Source organism: Ziziphus jujuba, chromosome 1, assembly GCF_031755915.1.
Source record: "Ziziphus jujuba cultivar Dongzao chromosome 1, ASM3175591v1".
Lineage (NCBI taxonomy): Eukaryota > Viridiplantae > Streptophyta > Magnoliopsida > Rosales > Rhamnaceae > Ziziphus > Ziziphus jujuba.
Window position 1 is genome coordinate 18,283,757 of NC_083379.1, and position 17,496 is coordinate 18,301,252.

Below are 17,496 nucleotides of genomic sequence, written 5' to 3' on the forward strand. Positions count from 1 at the left end.
TAACAACAATGGATGAAAATATGAAGAAGAAAAAGAGCTAAAATACATCTTCGATTTAAATTGACAGTGCCACTATTGATACTCAAATTTCTTCTATTATATCTCCCTAGATGTATGTTCATGAGCTTCCAAAGGTGACCCTGAAAAAATGGACAAACAGCATTAGAAGGATACCAATGGAGATTCTCTCTCTCTCTCTCTCTCTCTCTCTCTAGAAATGGTGATTTTATATATAAAAAGTAAAGAAATGGTTGCTGAAGATTTTTTTGGCAAAGGAAGAAGAAAGGTAGAGAGAGAAAGAGAGAGACAGTGAGAGAAAAGAAAGTGAAGAGACGTGGTGGCTAGAGATTTGTGCCTTAACTTTCTAGGGATGTGTTCTTACCCTTACAAAGGTTAAATGGAGAGTTCTGCTCATTTTGTTTCCAAGCCTAGTGCATGAATTTGTGAAACTTGGCAAGCACTCACAGTTTGGAGTTTTGTGCAAGATGAGTATGGGTCCCATGAATTGGGCTTTTTCATCATCCATGGATTTTTGTCCAACAATTAAATGTGAGTCTTTAGGTGTTAAGGTGAATATGGGCTTTTCTTTAGGTATAAAATTCACCTACAACAATTTTTATTTTTGTTAATTGTTGTTTAATGTGCGTGAGCACAAGATTGTATTTATTTTTTTCTTTGTAAATGTATATGTTTATAGGATGAGGCTTCAGAGATTATGATGTGAATGGTTTGTATATAGATTAATGCCAAAGTCGATATTTAAAAAAAAAAAATCAATTTTGCTATATATATGTATAACAGTAAAGCTAATATTTTTTTGAAAAAACGTTAAATATTGGTTTTGGTACTGGTCCGCATACGGACTGTCCACTATAATCTTACCTTATGTTTATACTTATGTATAAGCCATTAAATTTATATGCATATGTTCTAATGCAATATAAAAGTCATATTATGATATTTTCTTATGAGCATTTTATATATATACATAGATTATAAGAGTTATACTTTTGATATGTTAATCACTTAATTAAATTATTTTTCTAATTGTGGTAGAGTTTATGATGTCAAATCTTGTGGAGCTAGAATTTGTAGTACTTGACATCTTTGGAAAGAATTATTTATCTTAGATATTTGACACTGAAGTACATATGTATGCTACGGATTTAGGGAATGCAATTAAAGAGAGACCAAAAAATAAATAAATAAATAAAAAGTGCATCCCCACATGATTGTGCTAGAGCTATAATTTTCCTTCGCCATCATTTAAATAAAGGGCTGAAAAGTGCATATCTTACCATGAAGGACCCTTTTTTGTTATGGAATAGTTTAAAAGAATGATGTGACCACAAAAAAATAGTGATTTTACCTAAGGCATTTTTGGAGTGGTTAAACTTATGATTACAAGATTTTAAATCTATTAGCGAGTATAATTATGCTTTGTTCAAAATCACTTTACAATCGAAATTTTGTAGTAAAAAATTTCCAATCAAAAATTGTTGGAGAAAGCCTTTTTTCCAAATTTCATACTTATAATGTGCTCCTTTAGCAGCAATATAAAGAAAGATGTTTAAAAAATATTTTGAGTTGATGTCATGTTTACTTGTTGCTGAACAAAATAAAGAATTATTGATGAAAAATCATCAATCTTCACCTACTAGTTCAACTCTATTCCCTGAAATGAATGCAACATCATCAAATAATTTTGAAAGTGGGTTAGATCATGGCTATGGTCACAGACATGGTCAAGACTGAAGAAATTTTCAAAGCCATGATGGTCCTAACAACCCTTCAAATTTTAAGACATTCCAATTGGCATCAAGATAAGAAAACAGATTCAGATAATAAAAATACTAAAAATATTTGTTTTAAATATGGCTATCATGGATATTGGTCATGTATTTGTCACACTCTAAGATATATATATATATATATATATATTTATTACCTTCATAAAGCCTTAATAAAGGCAAAGAAAATAGTGAAACAAATATGGTTGAAGTGCGAAGTTTGGTTGAACATTTAAATAAGACTCACTTAAATACTTCAGATTTCTATGAAAATTAAGATGATTAATTATTGCTATCAATAATTATGTTTAGAATTTTTTTTATATGTTTTTATATTCATGGACTTGTGTTGATCATTATAATTGAACACGTACAATAACAAACTGGAAGTTTATTAATTTAAAAACATTTATGATTTGGCATGACTGGTTAAGTCATCTTAAGTCAACAATGATGTATGGATTTTTATAAATGGATATGCAATAAAAGACTTGAAGATCCTTTAAATGAATAGTAATTTGTTCTCTAAGAAAATTGGTTTAGTAGACAAAGAAAATTGGTTTAGTAGACAAATACCAAATTAGAATCCTTTCAGTTCAATAGAATATATGTGGCCTTATTTAATCACTGTAAGAACCATTTTAATATTTTATGGTATAAATAGATTCATCTATCAGATGGTCACACATATGTCTTCTGTTAATATGACCTTTGTAATATATAGTGCTCAAATAATTAAACCGTGCATACCATTACTCAATTATGTTAAATAAAATTTATGTTGAACACCTTGCTATACATGTTTAGAAAAAATGGTCTAGCAAAAATTAAATGCCTAAAATTGACTGCTAGATAAGAATTATTGATAGCAAAACTACCTAATTTGCATGGAAGCATGTAATGTTGCTTGAAACGACATTAGTATGCATCAAGCCAATAGCCAATATTTGATTATAGAAATTCTCTATTTACTAATAAAACCCAGATGAGTAATATGTTTAGTAATTACTTTATTAATTGTTCTTTTGATGAGATTGATTTACTAGCATTAGGGAGAGTAAATCAAAAGCTTGTAAAATTTTTTATATGGAATGCATCTTTCTCTTGATCCTCGTATTAATACAAACTAGAAGTTTAAAAAATTTTATATACTAGTTAATTACCTAATGTATTGATTGATATACAAAAGGTGACTAAATTGTAAATGCTCATGTAAAATGTTCTTATTGAACAATTGGTCACAATAAATCTATGATACGTATGAAGTAGAATAGACTAATTGGTTCTAAATACAAAGCTTCTCAAAATAAAAGGAGCAAATATATGATATGGCAAAATAGATTAGGCAAATGCTCTAAAAGAATTTAAAGATGTAACAAATAATCAAAACATAGAAGTGGACAAAGAATTTTATATCTTAAATATAATTAGATTTCATTAAGCTACATTATTATTGGAAAATTACGGGAATCACAATAAAAGAACGTCGACGATATAATTTTATATTTTGAGGCCTTTAAATTATAGGGGAAAATGAGAATTATGAAACTATACATACTGAAGTGAATGCATATATAATTGTTGATAATATACAATATTTGATTATTTTAATAGTCTCTGAATGACTTATATATGTCTGATGAATATAGTAGCTGGAAATTTGTCGATCACGTGATAATAATGAATCCTACAAAGGATTTAGGATATAAGAATAAAAACTTCTAGATATACGTTATTTTATATCAAAAATATTTTTGTATAAGTTGAACAATCATCTATTAAGATTATTTTATTTAAGGACCATATATATTTTATCAAATGAATTGGTTTTATAGATGTAAGATATTTATCTGATTAATAGGATGATGTTTATTACTTCAACAACAAGAAGTTTATGAACAAAATTGGAATGCTTTAGTTGCGCTATTTGTATAAAAGTTAGTCTTCTCATCTTTAATGGGAAAATTTACAGTTGTACTCTTTTTTCCTTGATGAGGTAGTATTGACGTGCATGGTTAGGTATACAAAGAAGAATGTTATGATAATTATTAGTTGTGAATGCCTATTACCCTTTAGATAAAATAGTTTCTAGATAGAATTTATCCTGTATTATCTAAGTTTATTATTTACTTTTAATTGTAATTATCTAGATCATAGAAGATCTATAAATGAGATCCTCATTCTCCCTGTAATATGCACTTAATAGTAGATTTCACTCTCTCCGCCTTAGACTTCCTCTTATTTTGTCTTTCTTTTATATTTTTATAACAAATAAAACATTATTAATAATAATAAAACAAAGTAGTTGATAAGTTAATATCCAAACAAATATTTAATATTTATGTTTTTCTAAAGGTTAAAAAGGACGATAAATAGTATTTTACATGAAAAAAAAATAGTATGATTAGATTTATTTTATATATTATAAATTTAATGTTTATACATTACTTTGTAAAGTTTGTTATTGTATAGTGATGCAAAGTCAATTGTTTTAGCATTTTTAAAAATTTTTATTATTAAAAATCTATAGTTTTAATAAAATATTTATAGCTTTAGTAATTTTGCTAAAATTTCTATTTACAGAAAAATTTCCATACAATTAGATTTTTAACATTTTCATCTATACTAATATTTTCATCAATATACAATAGGTGATGGAGTTTTATATTAGTCTTATGATACGGTATTGTTTCAAAAATATGAAAAAAAAAAAAATAGTTGATTACCATGTTTCTAAGCACTTTATTTTATTGTAGTTTCGAATTTTATAATGATAGTGTATAAAGGAAATAGTGTCCTTGCCTAACGGCTGGTGGAGATTTTTTAGAAGTGTGAAATTGGAGAGGAGGGAATGACAAAGTTCAAATCTCTAATTGGGCAGAAAGGTGGTTCTCCCTCACTAGGTTGGTGAGAGATTGATATAGAAGCGGCTTTTAAGGGAGACATGTTGACTTAGGCTTTTAAGGTGAGTAATGAATATGGAAGACTTATTTTAGTATCTATTTGGTAATTTTTTTTTTTTTTGGTTAAAAGTTTTTTTTGTTAAAAAATAAAAATATTGACAAAAATCAACGAGTATTTGTTGACAAAAAAAAAAAATAGTTTTTTAAAACTGTTTTAGAAAAATATAAATTTTGTGCTTTTCTAAAAAAAAAAATTTTTTTTTTAATTTATATGGAAACTCAATGAGCATTTAGTATAACTTTTTTAGTTTATATGAAAATTTATTGAGCATTTAATGTAACTTTTTTATTTATGATTATTTTTTATTAACTTTTTAATAAAAACTCTTTTTAAAAAAAATCCATTATATAAATCTTTACAGACTAAAACTTTATTTTCATCAGCTATATCAAATGGATCCTTACTACCTTCGTAAACTAGGTGTGATGCCATTGATGGAATAATGTCATTTGGCCTTTAATATAGCATTGGTAATGAAGGAGATTAACTTAGACCAAGATTTAGGAAGATGAAATACCAGATATGGGTTTTTGAAACAAAGAGCACCTTTGATTTGTAAAATAATCATTCCTAATAAAATAATAATAATTATTCATATGAAAAAAAATGGAAAATGAACAGTCATTTCCATTAATATCATTGGTAATATATGATTAGAATCAAGTTTTGCCTTTATTTAAATATTTCTCCAAAAATTTTCAAACTTGATAAAAATTAATTAAAAATTTAATTTTATCTTTATTTATGTATTTTTGCTCTATAATAATCCAACTAAATCCAAATATATCAAAATATGTTAAGAATGTTTTTGAAGTTTATAAAGGAAATGGTTATTTCTTCAAACGGAGATTAATTTATTCTTATGAAATAATTATTTTTAAATTAAAAATGTACCAAATACAAAAAAGTTAAAGCTATAAAATAATTACTCTATTTTTACATCTGTTCCACAAATCAAATGTGCCCTAAAAAAAAGATTCAAGAGGTTCAATTGGAAGCTTCAATGGAACACCTGGTTTTCAAATCTTCTAGATGACTTAGTGGCTAAAAAAAGCCTAGAAAATACTTGTTCTTATTTTTGTTATTCATTTTTTGTAGGGATCCTAATATGGAATCCCTTCCTACTGAATTTTCAATTATTGCATTATCAAATCAATTGGGATGCAATACTGTGATGTAATATTTGTTTTGAGGCTTCTTTTTTTTTTTTTTTTTTTTTTTTTTTTTTTTCTCCTTAATTCAATGTTTTATTCACCAAAAAAAAAAAAAAAAGGGGGTCCAAGCTTTTGTCATTGTTTCTTGGATTATTTGCTTATTTGCTCCGTTAACTATGCCCACGGTTACAATTTAATCCCTGAATTATTATTTTGCCACTTTGGTTGCTAAATTATTTTTGTCTACTTTTCATTAGTTTTGCGTCATGCAATGTACTTAATACAACTTGCAAGAGTTGTGAAATTGTATGGTTTTTCAATTTTGTTTTATTTTACTTTTAGTTTTAATTGATGCATTACATATCTAAAAATTAAATTAAAAAACATTTTAACTACAAAAATATATCAAAAGTTAAAGTATAGAGATTAAAACGTCGAAATAAAAGTGTAAAGATTAAAATGCAAATATGGGCATGATTTGAAGACCAAGAACACATTTGATTTATGATAGAATAGCAATGGTCATTCTAAGAAATGAAAGCTAAAAAAATGAATTTAATAATCCTTTTCCTCTTTTTAGTTATATCAATGAATTAGTAATATTCATTTCTTTTTAATTCTTCTTTATAGTCTTTATAATTTTCTGATAAATTGTTTATGTCTAGTTAAACGTATAATTTATTAATTTGAAATTTAATTTACATTATATAATTTCATTTTTTATGTACTATTAAAATATTTTTTATTTTATATATTTTAAATAAACAGATATTTTATAAGTTTAAGATTTTTAAGAATTATCAATTTTTTTTATTCTATATTTATCACTATTTAGGTCAAAGAAGACTATTTCTTAAGTTTAGAAAATGAACTGCCACTCATTATAATGGTGAATAGATTTTTTTGGTAATTAAAATTAAGGTATAGTTAATCATAAAAAATATGTATTAACATAAAAGTCAAATAAACACATATTTATGATCTGACCAATAAAGTTAAAAAAAACCTTTATTTGTTCTGTAAGATTATATTTTCAAATTTCCATTCCAAAATTAATTAGATGATACACGATGCATATTATCACTGCTAGTCCAAAGCTATTAAATTTTTATTATTTACAATAATTTTTGTTTTCATTTTGATATTTCGTATATAAAACATCCTGATATAAATGTAAACGGTTTATTAAACAAGCGAACTTCGTTGGTCAGTCCAAACCTATTCACAATATCTAATTCTCAAAAAAGAAAAAAGAAGAAAATTCCCTATTGACAGTAGCCAATCCCATCCCAACCTTACCTGATAAACGAGGCATGGTAAATTCATGTCTAACTTGACTAGTCGGTTTAGTTTTAGTTGGGATGGTCGCACAAACCCATTGTCGTTTTGTATTGCCGAACGACATAAGTTTTATTCATCGTCTCCTCCTCATTAATCACCCAGAGTCGGAGTTTTGTTTTGTTTTTTTTTTTTTTTTATCTTTCCCTTCTTGCACAAATCCCATCGAACAAATTTCACCCAAAAATAAAAAGGCAGCAAAGGAATCAAAACAGGAGTTGAAGCTGACGAAGAGAAATCCATGGAATTTTCCTTTTAGAGGAAATCCGTATCCTTGTTGAATTTTTTCTTTCGTTTGTGTTACCTTTGAATTTGGGTTTACAGGAAAAGCAAAGTCAATATGTTAGAGAAGATCGGATTGCCGGCAAAGCCAGCAATTCGAGGGAACAATTGGGTGGTTGATGCTTCACACTGTCAAGGATGTTCCTCTCAGTTCACTTTCATTAATCGCAAGGTTCTTATTCTCTTCTTATGTTTGATTTTCCTTTCTCTGATCCCATCTACCATATTCGTTTTTTCTAACCAGTTTTTTTATATTGTTATAAAACCCATGTCTCAAAATATGTTCTTTTGGAAGATAATTATGATTTTCACTGATGTCGCTTTTAATAGTATTTCTCGTATGTTCTTGCTAATTCTTGAATTTTATGATCTACAATGTGGAATTTCAGCATCATTGCCGAAGGTGTGGAGGTTTGTTCTGCAATGGCTGCACACAAGGAAGAATGGTTTTACGTGGACAAGGTGATTCACCTGTGCGTGTTTGTGAACCTTGCAAGAAGCTAGAAGAGGCTGCACGCTTTGAAATGCGATATGGACATAGAAGTAGAGCTGGGAGAGGTATATCTTACTGGTTGATTTCTCAATGCATTGATTTTTCTTGGTAGTGTCACCAAATGTTTCGTTTTTCTCCCCTCATTGAAAATAATTATTTACTTTGGCACCTTTTCATCTGTGACATATAATTGTAGTTAAGCTTTGCTATAAACCCTTGCAAAGCCTGGCTTATGCTTCAACCCCCACCAACCCATGAAAGCATCTTCTTGTAGAACCATTTGATTTGATTTGTGTTTTTTTTTTTTTCCCCTGTTATAATCTGAATTGGGATCCTATTAGCTACTATTACTGTTAAAGGTTGTTTGTCATTTCTTGGATACTTTATGTTGTTATCAGATACTTGTTGGCTGCTGGAGAAAATTTAGATTACCTGCATGTAATTTTATTTTCTGATTGCTACAGTTTGTACTTTTCTGTATTTCCAATGGAAAATGCAAGTATCATTAGGCAAAGAAACTGTTAGCCACAGTAACACTTAACTCCATCACCAGTCAACATCTTACCTTGAATAACCAGCTGATTTACCCTATAGGTTTAATATATAAGAGTTTACATCAAGTCATAAGTTCAATAAGCACTCAAAAATGAGTTAGATGTTCAACCTGATTGTAGACTTTTGAGATGAAAAATGGTTTTGGTAATAAAAATTCGCTGGCGAATTCTTCATATAAAATAGCCAAAGAATACATGCGAACAGCATCAAACATTCTGATTACCCAAAGAAGAGAATCTTAAAAATACCTGATAATAGAATTACACATTCCATCTCTTTTAGTTTTGTTTAGTCCTGTTTGTCAATGAATGTTGAAATTTTTTTACATCCAAATACATGGATGGTGTAATGTTATTTTATCTTTGGATGCTGGGCCTTATTTCTCATTTAATTGTCAATCAAAACGTGATTTCTTTACTTGCATTATTTAATGGACAATATCGTATATATATGTATACTTGTGATCCTATTAGGATATCCTAAGTTGCAATATCTGGATAGGATAATTATTGTGTATATATATATATATGTTTGTATATGGTGCTTATCAACCTTACTTTTTTAAAGCAAGGACTTCTTTTTTGGCTGTTGGATTTGCTTAATTAGGCTCATATTTTAAAAACAAATTAAATGGCAACAAAAGAAGTCAAAGTAAGATACGAGATTCACCATTATATATGTATAAATGAAGAAGAACAGAATTGCTCCACTATTGAATGATAGCGTCAATTTAAATTTTTTTTTTTTTTTTCCCTCTTCTTTGCAGGAAGTTCAAAATCGACATCAAAGAATGAAATTGAAGTTTTAAACCAGATTCTAGCTAATGATAGAAAAGAAGTTTTTTCATCAGGACTGGAGTCAAACAATGACATGCCTTCCAGCATTCATCGGGGGACAAGTAATGCATCATCTTCAAATAGTGGAGGAGATATCACTCTGGATGGGGAAGGAGAAATACAGAAAAGTCCTATAGACAAGTCTAACCATGTAAGCGATGAGATGGGAATGAGTAGTCCTGATGAATTGCGTCAGCAGGCTTTGGATGAAAAGAAGAAATATAAAATTCTAAAAGGAGAAGGGAAACCAGATGAAGCTTTACGAGCCTTTAAAAGAGGTAAGGAGCTTGAAAGGCAGGCTGAGGCATTAGAAAAAAATTTAAGAAAAAGCCGTAAAAATGTTTCGCTGTCTACAAAGATGGAAGAGGTCCAAATTAAAAATGACTCTACAGAATCTGGAAGAATAAATAAGGTTGCTCCTCCAGAGGGTAAACAAAAAGATGACCTTGCTGCTCAGCTCAGAGAACTGGGGTGGTCTGAAACGGACATTCATAATGAAGATAAAAAAGTGTCAAATATGAGTTTGGAAGGTGAACTCTCTTCTCTTATTGGTGAAATATCAGAAAGGACTAACAAAGACAAGGGTACTAGCGCAAACGACAAAAGTCAAGTGGTTGCTCATAAGAAAAGGGCTCTTGCACTGAAGCGTGAAGGGAAGCTGGCAGAAGCCAAGGAAGAACTAAAAAGAGCTAAAATTTTAGAGAAGCAACTTGAAGAACAGGAACTATTGGCTGAGGCTGAAGATTCTGATGATGAGCTGTCTGCATTGATTCGTGGTATGGACAATGATAAACAAGAAGAGTTTTCAATTCCATATGACCACGAGCATAATTTTGATTTTGATCATCTTCTAGTTGCTGCTGAAGATCAGACTATTGATGGTATATTTGAAGTGACAGATGAGGATATGGAGGATCCAGAAATAGCTTCTGCTTTGAAATCATTAGGATGGTCTGAGGATTCTGATTTTGCTGGAGCCGGTGTTCCCCAAATTGTTTCTGTTGACAGGGAAGCAGTATTAAGTGAAATTCTTTCCTTAAAAAGAGAGGCATTAAGTCAGAAACGGGCTGGTAATGTTGCAGAGGCAATGGCTCAGCTTAAGAAGGCCAAGCTACTTGAAAGGGACCTTGAAGGCTTTGAGTCTAAACAGGGAACAATGGCAAAACATTCTGGAGTTCAGAAAGATTCTTCCAGTCAAGCTGTTGGTCACTCATCTAAGTCTTTCTTGGTGGGTGAGGGAAATATCGAAGAAATGAAAGATGTGGATTCTAGAGTTGTGCCAAGGAGTAGATTAATGATTCAGAAAGAACTTCTGAGTTTGAAGAAAAAGGCTCTTGCTTTGAGAAGGGAAGGGCGACTAGATGAGGCTGAAGAAGAATTAAAGAGAGGCAAGGTTCTTGAACATCAGCTTGAAGAGATGGAGAATGAGGTGAAGGTGAAGACTATACCAGTGGATGTCGGTAGTAAGATCTCAAATTTGGCATATGAGCATCTTCCCAATTTCTCGGGCAATCTGCCAATTGGAATTGAGGAAGGGGAGGATGTAACCGATCAAGATATGTATGACCCAACATATCTTTCTCTTCTAAAAAATTTAGGTTGGAATGAACAAGAGAGTGATGAAGGTACATTGTCATCAAAAGCTCCTAAACAAAGAGATAATCCTTCTATTCAGACCAGTGAATCATCTGTAACTCAAGCCCTTCTTGATGTCCAAGTTGGGGAATCAAGGAGAAGTAAAGCTGAAATCCAGAAGGAACTCTTGGGTTTAAAAAGGAAAGCCCTTGCTTTGAGGCGCAAAGGAGAGACCAAGGAGGCAGAAGAAGTACTGAACATGGCAAAAATATTAGAGGCCCAGATTGCTGACATGGAAGCATCAGAAAAAGTTCAGTCTAATAGCATGCACAAAGAAACTATTATGGAGTCTCCTCTTAAAAGTGCAGATGAGGAAGGCAATAAAATGGATGTCACGGAAAATGATATGCATGACCCATCAATACTCTCAATGCTGAAGAATTCGGGGTGGAAAGATGGAGAACAGGAAACTGTACCATCTCTTGTACAATCTTCTTCAGTAGTTTCTGTTGCTCCACAGAGAAGTAAAGGCGAAATCCAAAGGGAACTTTTGAATTTGAAAAGGAAGGCCCTTGCTCTCAGACGGAAAGGTGAAACTGAAGAGGCCGAGGAAGTGCTGAGGATGGCAAAAGTACTAGAGTCTCAAATGGAAGAAACAGTCTCCCAAAGGTTGCATTTGCATGATGCTTTAGATAATGAGAAAGCTGAGAGTCTTGAATCGTTGGTTGTCCAAGAAAAGCAAGGAAATGTAAAGGATTCTATCCAAATGAGAAGCGAGATGACCCAGGTGACTGTGGGTTCAAGTGACAACGTTGTTGATTTGTCATTGGGTTCAGAGAGAATGGAAAATGATGTGGTTAATCCTCCATTAGCAAATCCTATTTCAATTCCTTTGAACTCGCAGCTAATTGAAGGAGACCACCTGGACACACCGGAAACATTGGAAAATACTAGCATCCCTCAGCCTGGCCAGCCTTCGAGCTTGACAGATTTGTTGACAGGGGATGACTGGAGAGGTTCTCAAACATCTGAAAAACAGATTGATAGATTAAGTCATCAATCTGATGATATATTTCTTACTTGTCCTCCTTTCCAGTCACAAACCCTGACAAGTTCCAATGAAGAACAGACAAGCAAAGATGATGTCAAAACTGAAAGTGGAGAAAAATTGGTTCTCAAGGATGAGAAGCCATATGTTTATCATGCTAATTTATATCAGGAACATGCTTCTCAGAACAACCAAAGTACCTTTAAAGAAGACATTTTGGCTCATAAGAGGAAGGCAGTTGCTTTGAAGAGAGAGGGCAAATTGATAGAAGCTCGAGAGGAGCTTCGGCATGCAAAGTTATTGGAGAAGCATCTTGAAAAAGATAGTCCTGAGTCCAAAACTAGTTCAAGTGATGTATCAGTTTCTACGTCCAATGTTGCTTCTGTTAGCCAGAAGGTATCTAGTTCATCAAATACTACCACAAGACCTTTAAGCAGCCGGGATCGCTTTAAGTTGCAACAGGAATCCCTTGCTCACAAACGTCAGGCTCTGAAGCTTCGACGAGAGGGTCGCACGGAAGAAGCAGAAGCAGAAATTGAACTGGCTAAGGCACTTGAGACCCAGCTGGAGGAGTTGTCTGCTCATGATTCCACTAAATCTGCTGTTGATGGAGTAGAACCTGATGATGATGTGGGTGTTGAGGATTTTCTTGATCCTCATCTTTTGTCTGCTTTGAAAGCAATTGGAATAGAAGGCACTAACGGTGTATCGCGAGGGCCTCAAAGGCCACAGCCTTCAAACCTCAATTCTGATAAGAGTAATAGCTTGAATTCTGTCAATCAAGACAGAATTCAACTGGAAGAACAGATAAAGGCTGAGAAGGTAAAGGCGGTAAACTTGAAACGTTCAGGAAAGCAAGCTGAGGCCTTGGATTCTCTTCGGCGTGCCAAACTTCTTGAAAAGAAGCTGAGTGCATTACATTTGCAGTGAAGAAATGAGAAGATCCTATCTTTTGTGCTCGAAAGTTTTCCATGATTAAGCTCAGGTAACTATGTAAATGACGGAAAAAAGGGTATAGGCAATTATACCCAAGAAACGAGGATTTTTAAATATTCTTTTCTTCCTTTGCGAGCATATAGGTCACATGTGGATAAATGAATAATAGATGAAAGATGTATCATTGCATTGTCAAACGGGAACTGCCACATCCTGTTATGAAAGTTATCGTGCGTACTTAGTTATGAAGGTTGAAGATGCCTGTTCTTATAAGATTTCTTTCACGGAATTGTCTTTGTAAGCTATAATGGTATAACGAAGAGGAATGATTTACTTCTGTAAATTGCAGACTGAAAATGGATTATTTTTTTCAACTTTATTATCTTGTTTGCTTGTAATATTGATTGAATCTGCTATAGGATACATTCAAAACATTAAAATAAGCTTTTCTATACGTGTAGCAGGAGTTAATGATGGAGGTGATATTAACCACTAAACCATTCCTTAACGTGATAATTTAATAGTAAAGATGAATTTACGTACAAATAGTGTCTTTATAGGGTTGGACATGACCGTAAATGATGCATCTGGCTTATTTTTGTGCGCTTGCTTTTTCGCGGTACAAATCGCGAAATTCAACATTTACACTTCCTGAAAAGTAATAATACCAATAAAACAGATGTATTCCTTGCCCCTTGCAAGGTTATAGGCTGAAACAGAGAGTTCTAGGGTGCAAAAAATAACAGAAGTCTAGAAGATCCGTAAGAGACAAAGGCTACTGGGACACTAGCACTGTGTATGGCAAATTTGTCTTAAAGATATTGTGGTACACCGGATCTAAATCGTTGTCATGAAAGTTCTCAAATATCAACCAGGTTCTTGACATATGTAATTGTAATCTTGTTTAATTAATATTTTTTTATCTCGTTCTGTACATTAAAAAAAAAATAATAATAAATAAATAAATAGTATCTTTGATCTATTCATTATGTTTTCATTTTTATATGTTTATGTTATTTTATTAACAATCTTGATACAAATCTCCAAAATTGATGAACAGATGAAAAATATTACTAATTTTTCCCGTATATTAAAGGTTTCCATATCCTTTCAATTTTGTTTATTGTTTGTTACCCAAGTTTTTATTCTAGGTTTTATATGTTGATATGCTTTCATATCTTTGATATTTATATCAGTATTTGTGTCCCACATTTTTGTAGTCCTTTGCATCAGTGATCGTAATTAATTTTGGTTTGATAAATTTTATTAGAAATCTATGTTCTTCTGATGCCTTTTTTTTTATGTTTTGGAAACATGCGGTATTCTTGTTTCCATGTTATTTTTTGTATGTATTATTTCTGCTCTGGGTTTTGTTTAGGCTTATAGATATTGTTATATTTATACTAGTTTTGAATCCGGTAGCTTTTTGATAATTCAATATTTCTAGAAAAAAAAAAAAATTATGTATAATTTTTTTCTCTATTTGTTGCTTCATGATAATTCTTATTCCAGGTTTATATCTTTTACTTGTTGATATGTTTATTTTTACCAAATAAACCATGTACAAATAACCCAAATTTTTTGCATCATTTGTTATGGAAAAAAAATGAGACGAAAAAAAAAAAAAAATTGCTTTATGGAAAAATTAAACCTAGCTTTGGCTGTACACTTTCATATGAGTGAAATGATTTTGCCATAAACTAATGGGTATTGAAACTTTGAGATCAATTCTTCTTGGAGTAGGGTACAATTTTTTAGTCTTATTTTGGACAAATTGACTAGACGGGATCGATATGCTTGAAAACAGTGGTCAGAATTGAGTTTTCTAACAGGGTTTGTTAATGGGTACCGTGTTCTTTTCGGCGAAAATTTAGGTTAATCTCGACCTGGCAAAGAGTTGAAGAATGAAGAATTGGGCCAAGTCATGCGAGTTGGGTTTGGTCAGAAGTAACGGGTTGGGTTGTTGTAGTGGGCTATAGGTTGGGAAAATGCTAGACCAATTGGTCTGCTAGTGACCTGATTTGATGTTAACATGCTGACATCGACCACACAGTCACTTGATGATGTTAGCATGATAATGTCATCATCGTTTGTTTTTTTTTTTTTCTCCTATCCTTACTCCTAAGTATTTTTGTTGTAATATTTAATATTTACTCAACTTTTAAAATTTACTATTTTGTAACATATCAACCATAAATGACAATTGATGTATAAGTACTTCTTTAGATGACAACCGTCCTTGAGGCACAATGCCAACTCCCATAACTGTGGCACAAGTGTCTACCCTTGCAATGACAATTATTGTGAACCATGCTGAAAAACTAGACAAATTAAATGGGTTGAATTTTAAGAGGTGATAATAGAAGATGATGTGCTACTTGACTACTTTGAACCTTGTGATGTTCTTGACTGAAGATGTTTCAACAATAAATGGAGATGATAGAGAATCTTTTATGGCTTGATGCATGGAAAAATTATGACTATTTGTGTCAGAACTATGTGTTGAATAGTATTGCTGATTCGCTATATAATGTGTTAGTATGAAGACGACTACTACGGAACTGTGAGAATTTTTGGACCAGAATTATAAGATCGAGGATGCTGGCGTTAAGAAATTTGTTGTGATGATTCTTAGATTATAAGATGGAAGATAGTGGACTTAAAGACTGTCATCAGTCAAGTTCATAAGTTTAAGGTAGTCTTGCATGAGATACATGTAGAAATGTTGATTTTGAGTTAAACCTTCCAAGAAGCTACAATCATTAAGAAGCTATCTCTTGGATGGAAGGACTAAAAGAATTACCTTAATCACAAGTTAAAGGAGATGGATGTTGAAGATCTGATTGTTTGACTTTGATTTGAAGAAGACAACTAGGTTCAGATGGGAAAACTTCATCTTAGGCTAGTGTTAAAGCAAATATTTTTTAGCATACTTAGAGCTTTAAATCAAAAAAGAAGTTGAGTAAAGGGTCCAACTTAGGACTAAAAGAAGGGATATCTAAGAAGGATAAATTCTAAGAAAAATGCTTCAATTCTGATAAGATGGATCATATAGTGGCAGATTGTAAACTATCAAAGAGGAAGAAGAATAGAGAGGAAAATGTGATAGAGAAATCACACTAGAGGTTGATGACTTGAACCTCTTAGCTGTTGTTTTTGAGATAAACTTAATTGGGTCAAACCCAAGATAATGGTGGATTGCTTTTGGTGTGACCCACCATGTGTGCTCAGATAGAGGATTATTCACTTCCTTTGAATCAACTGAGAATAGGAAGAAACTATTCATAGAAAATTTTATAATGTTTGAGGTCAAAGGTGAAGGGAAGGTAATTCTAAAGATGACATTTGGAAAAACCTTAACTTTGAGCAATGTTTTATTGGTGCCGCAGATCTGTAAGAACCTCATGTCTAGTTCGCTGTTGCATAAGCATGGATTCCACATGGTATTTGAATTTTACAAAGTTGTATTGTCTAAGTTATGAATGTTTGTGGGAAAAAGGATTTGTATCTAATAGGTTATTTAAGTTAAATGCCATAGCTGTAAAACCTAAAATTATGAATAAAGCAAATTCTTCGTCTGTTTATTTGCTTGAATCTTCCAATTTATGGCATAACAAATTAGGATATGTTAATTATTATTCTTTGAGGATATTAATTAACTTAAGCCATAGTTCCACATTCTAAATTTATTTTTAACATAAGTGTGAAACTTGTGTTTGAGGTTAAAATGATAAGGTTACTATTCCAAACGATTGAAAGAATATTGAACCTTGGATTTGATCCATAGTGATATATGCAAATTAAAGCTTACACCAACAAAGGGTGATAATAAGTATTTTATTGTTTTTTCGATGATAGCATTTAATACTGCTATGTGTATTTGCTAAAGAGTAAGGAAAAAGATATAACGAAATTTGTTCTCTATAAAGCTGAAATTGAAAATCAATTCAATAAAAAAATTCTATAAATTATAGATCATCGAGGTGATGAGATTGCAACACTAATTGGTGATTATTGTATAGATGATATTAAGACTATCTTTCTCTATGGAAATCTAGATGGAGAGATCAATATAGAGCAACTTAAGGGTTTTTCTACTCCAGAATAAGAAAAGAAAGTTTGCATATTAGTAAAGTCCCTATATGACTAGAGGCGACACCACCTTATTCACAAACATAAAATGGATATTAAAACTATCTTTCTTTACGGAAATTTAGATGAAGAGATCTATATGTAGCAACTAGAAGGTTTTTCTGCTCCAGAACAAGAAAAAATAGTCTGCATATTAGTAAAGTCCCTGTATGACCCAAAACAAGTACTAAAATGATGACATAAAATGTTTTGATGGTGTTATGTTGACCAATGGATTTAAAATCAATAAGTGTGATATATATATATATATATAGGTCAACTATACAAAAAATGGCTTGTATGCTGATGACATGTTCATTGTTGGTAATGATGACAAAATGGTCAAATCTACCAAGGTTATGTTAAGCTTAAGGTTTGACATGAAAGATATAGG

At 31.5% G+C, this 17,496-nt stretch overlaps 1 protein-coding gene across 1 annotated transcript; it reads left to right on the plus strand.

Moving 5' to 3' along the window:
- The first annotated feature begins 7,147 nt into the window (after window positions 1-7,147).
- On the plus strand, window positions 7,148-13,353 carry LOC107421404 (uncharacterized). Its single transcript, XM_016030639.4, has 3 exons — window positions 7,148-7,700; window positions 7,918-8,086; window positions 9,343-13,353. The coding sequence occupies exons 1-3, from the start codon at window positions 7,587-7,589 to the stop codon at window positions 12,963-12,965; spliced, it is 3,906 nt and encodes a 1,301-aa protein (XP_015886125.3). The 5' UTR covers window positions 7,148-7,586; the 3' UTR covers window positions 12,966-13,353.
- Window positions 13,354-17,496: the final 4,143 nt, after the last annotated feature.

Bases quoted from the DNA above. Each gene is read 5' to 3' on its own strand.
- LOC107421404 (XM_016030639.4), top strand. From the start codon at position 7,587: ATGTTAGAGAAGATCGGATTGCCGGCAAAGCCAGCAATTCGAGGGAAC. The intron at 7,701-7,917 runs GTTCTTATTCTC...GTGGAATTTCAG, and splicing joins TCACTTTCATTAATCGCAAG to CATCATTGCCGAAGGTGTGG. The intron at 8,087-9,342 runs GTATATCTTACT...TCTTCTTTGCAG, and splicing joins TAGAAGTAGAGCTGGGAGAG to GAAGTTCAAAATCGACATCA.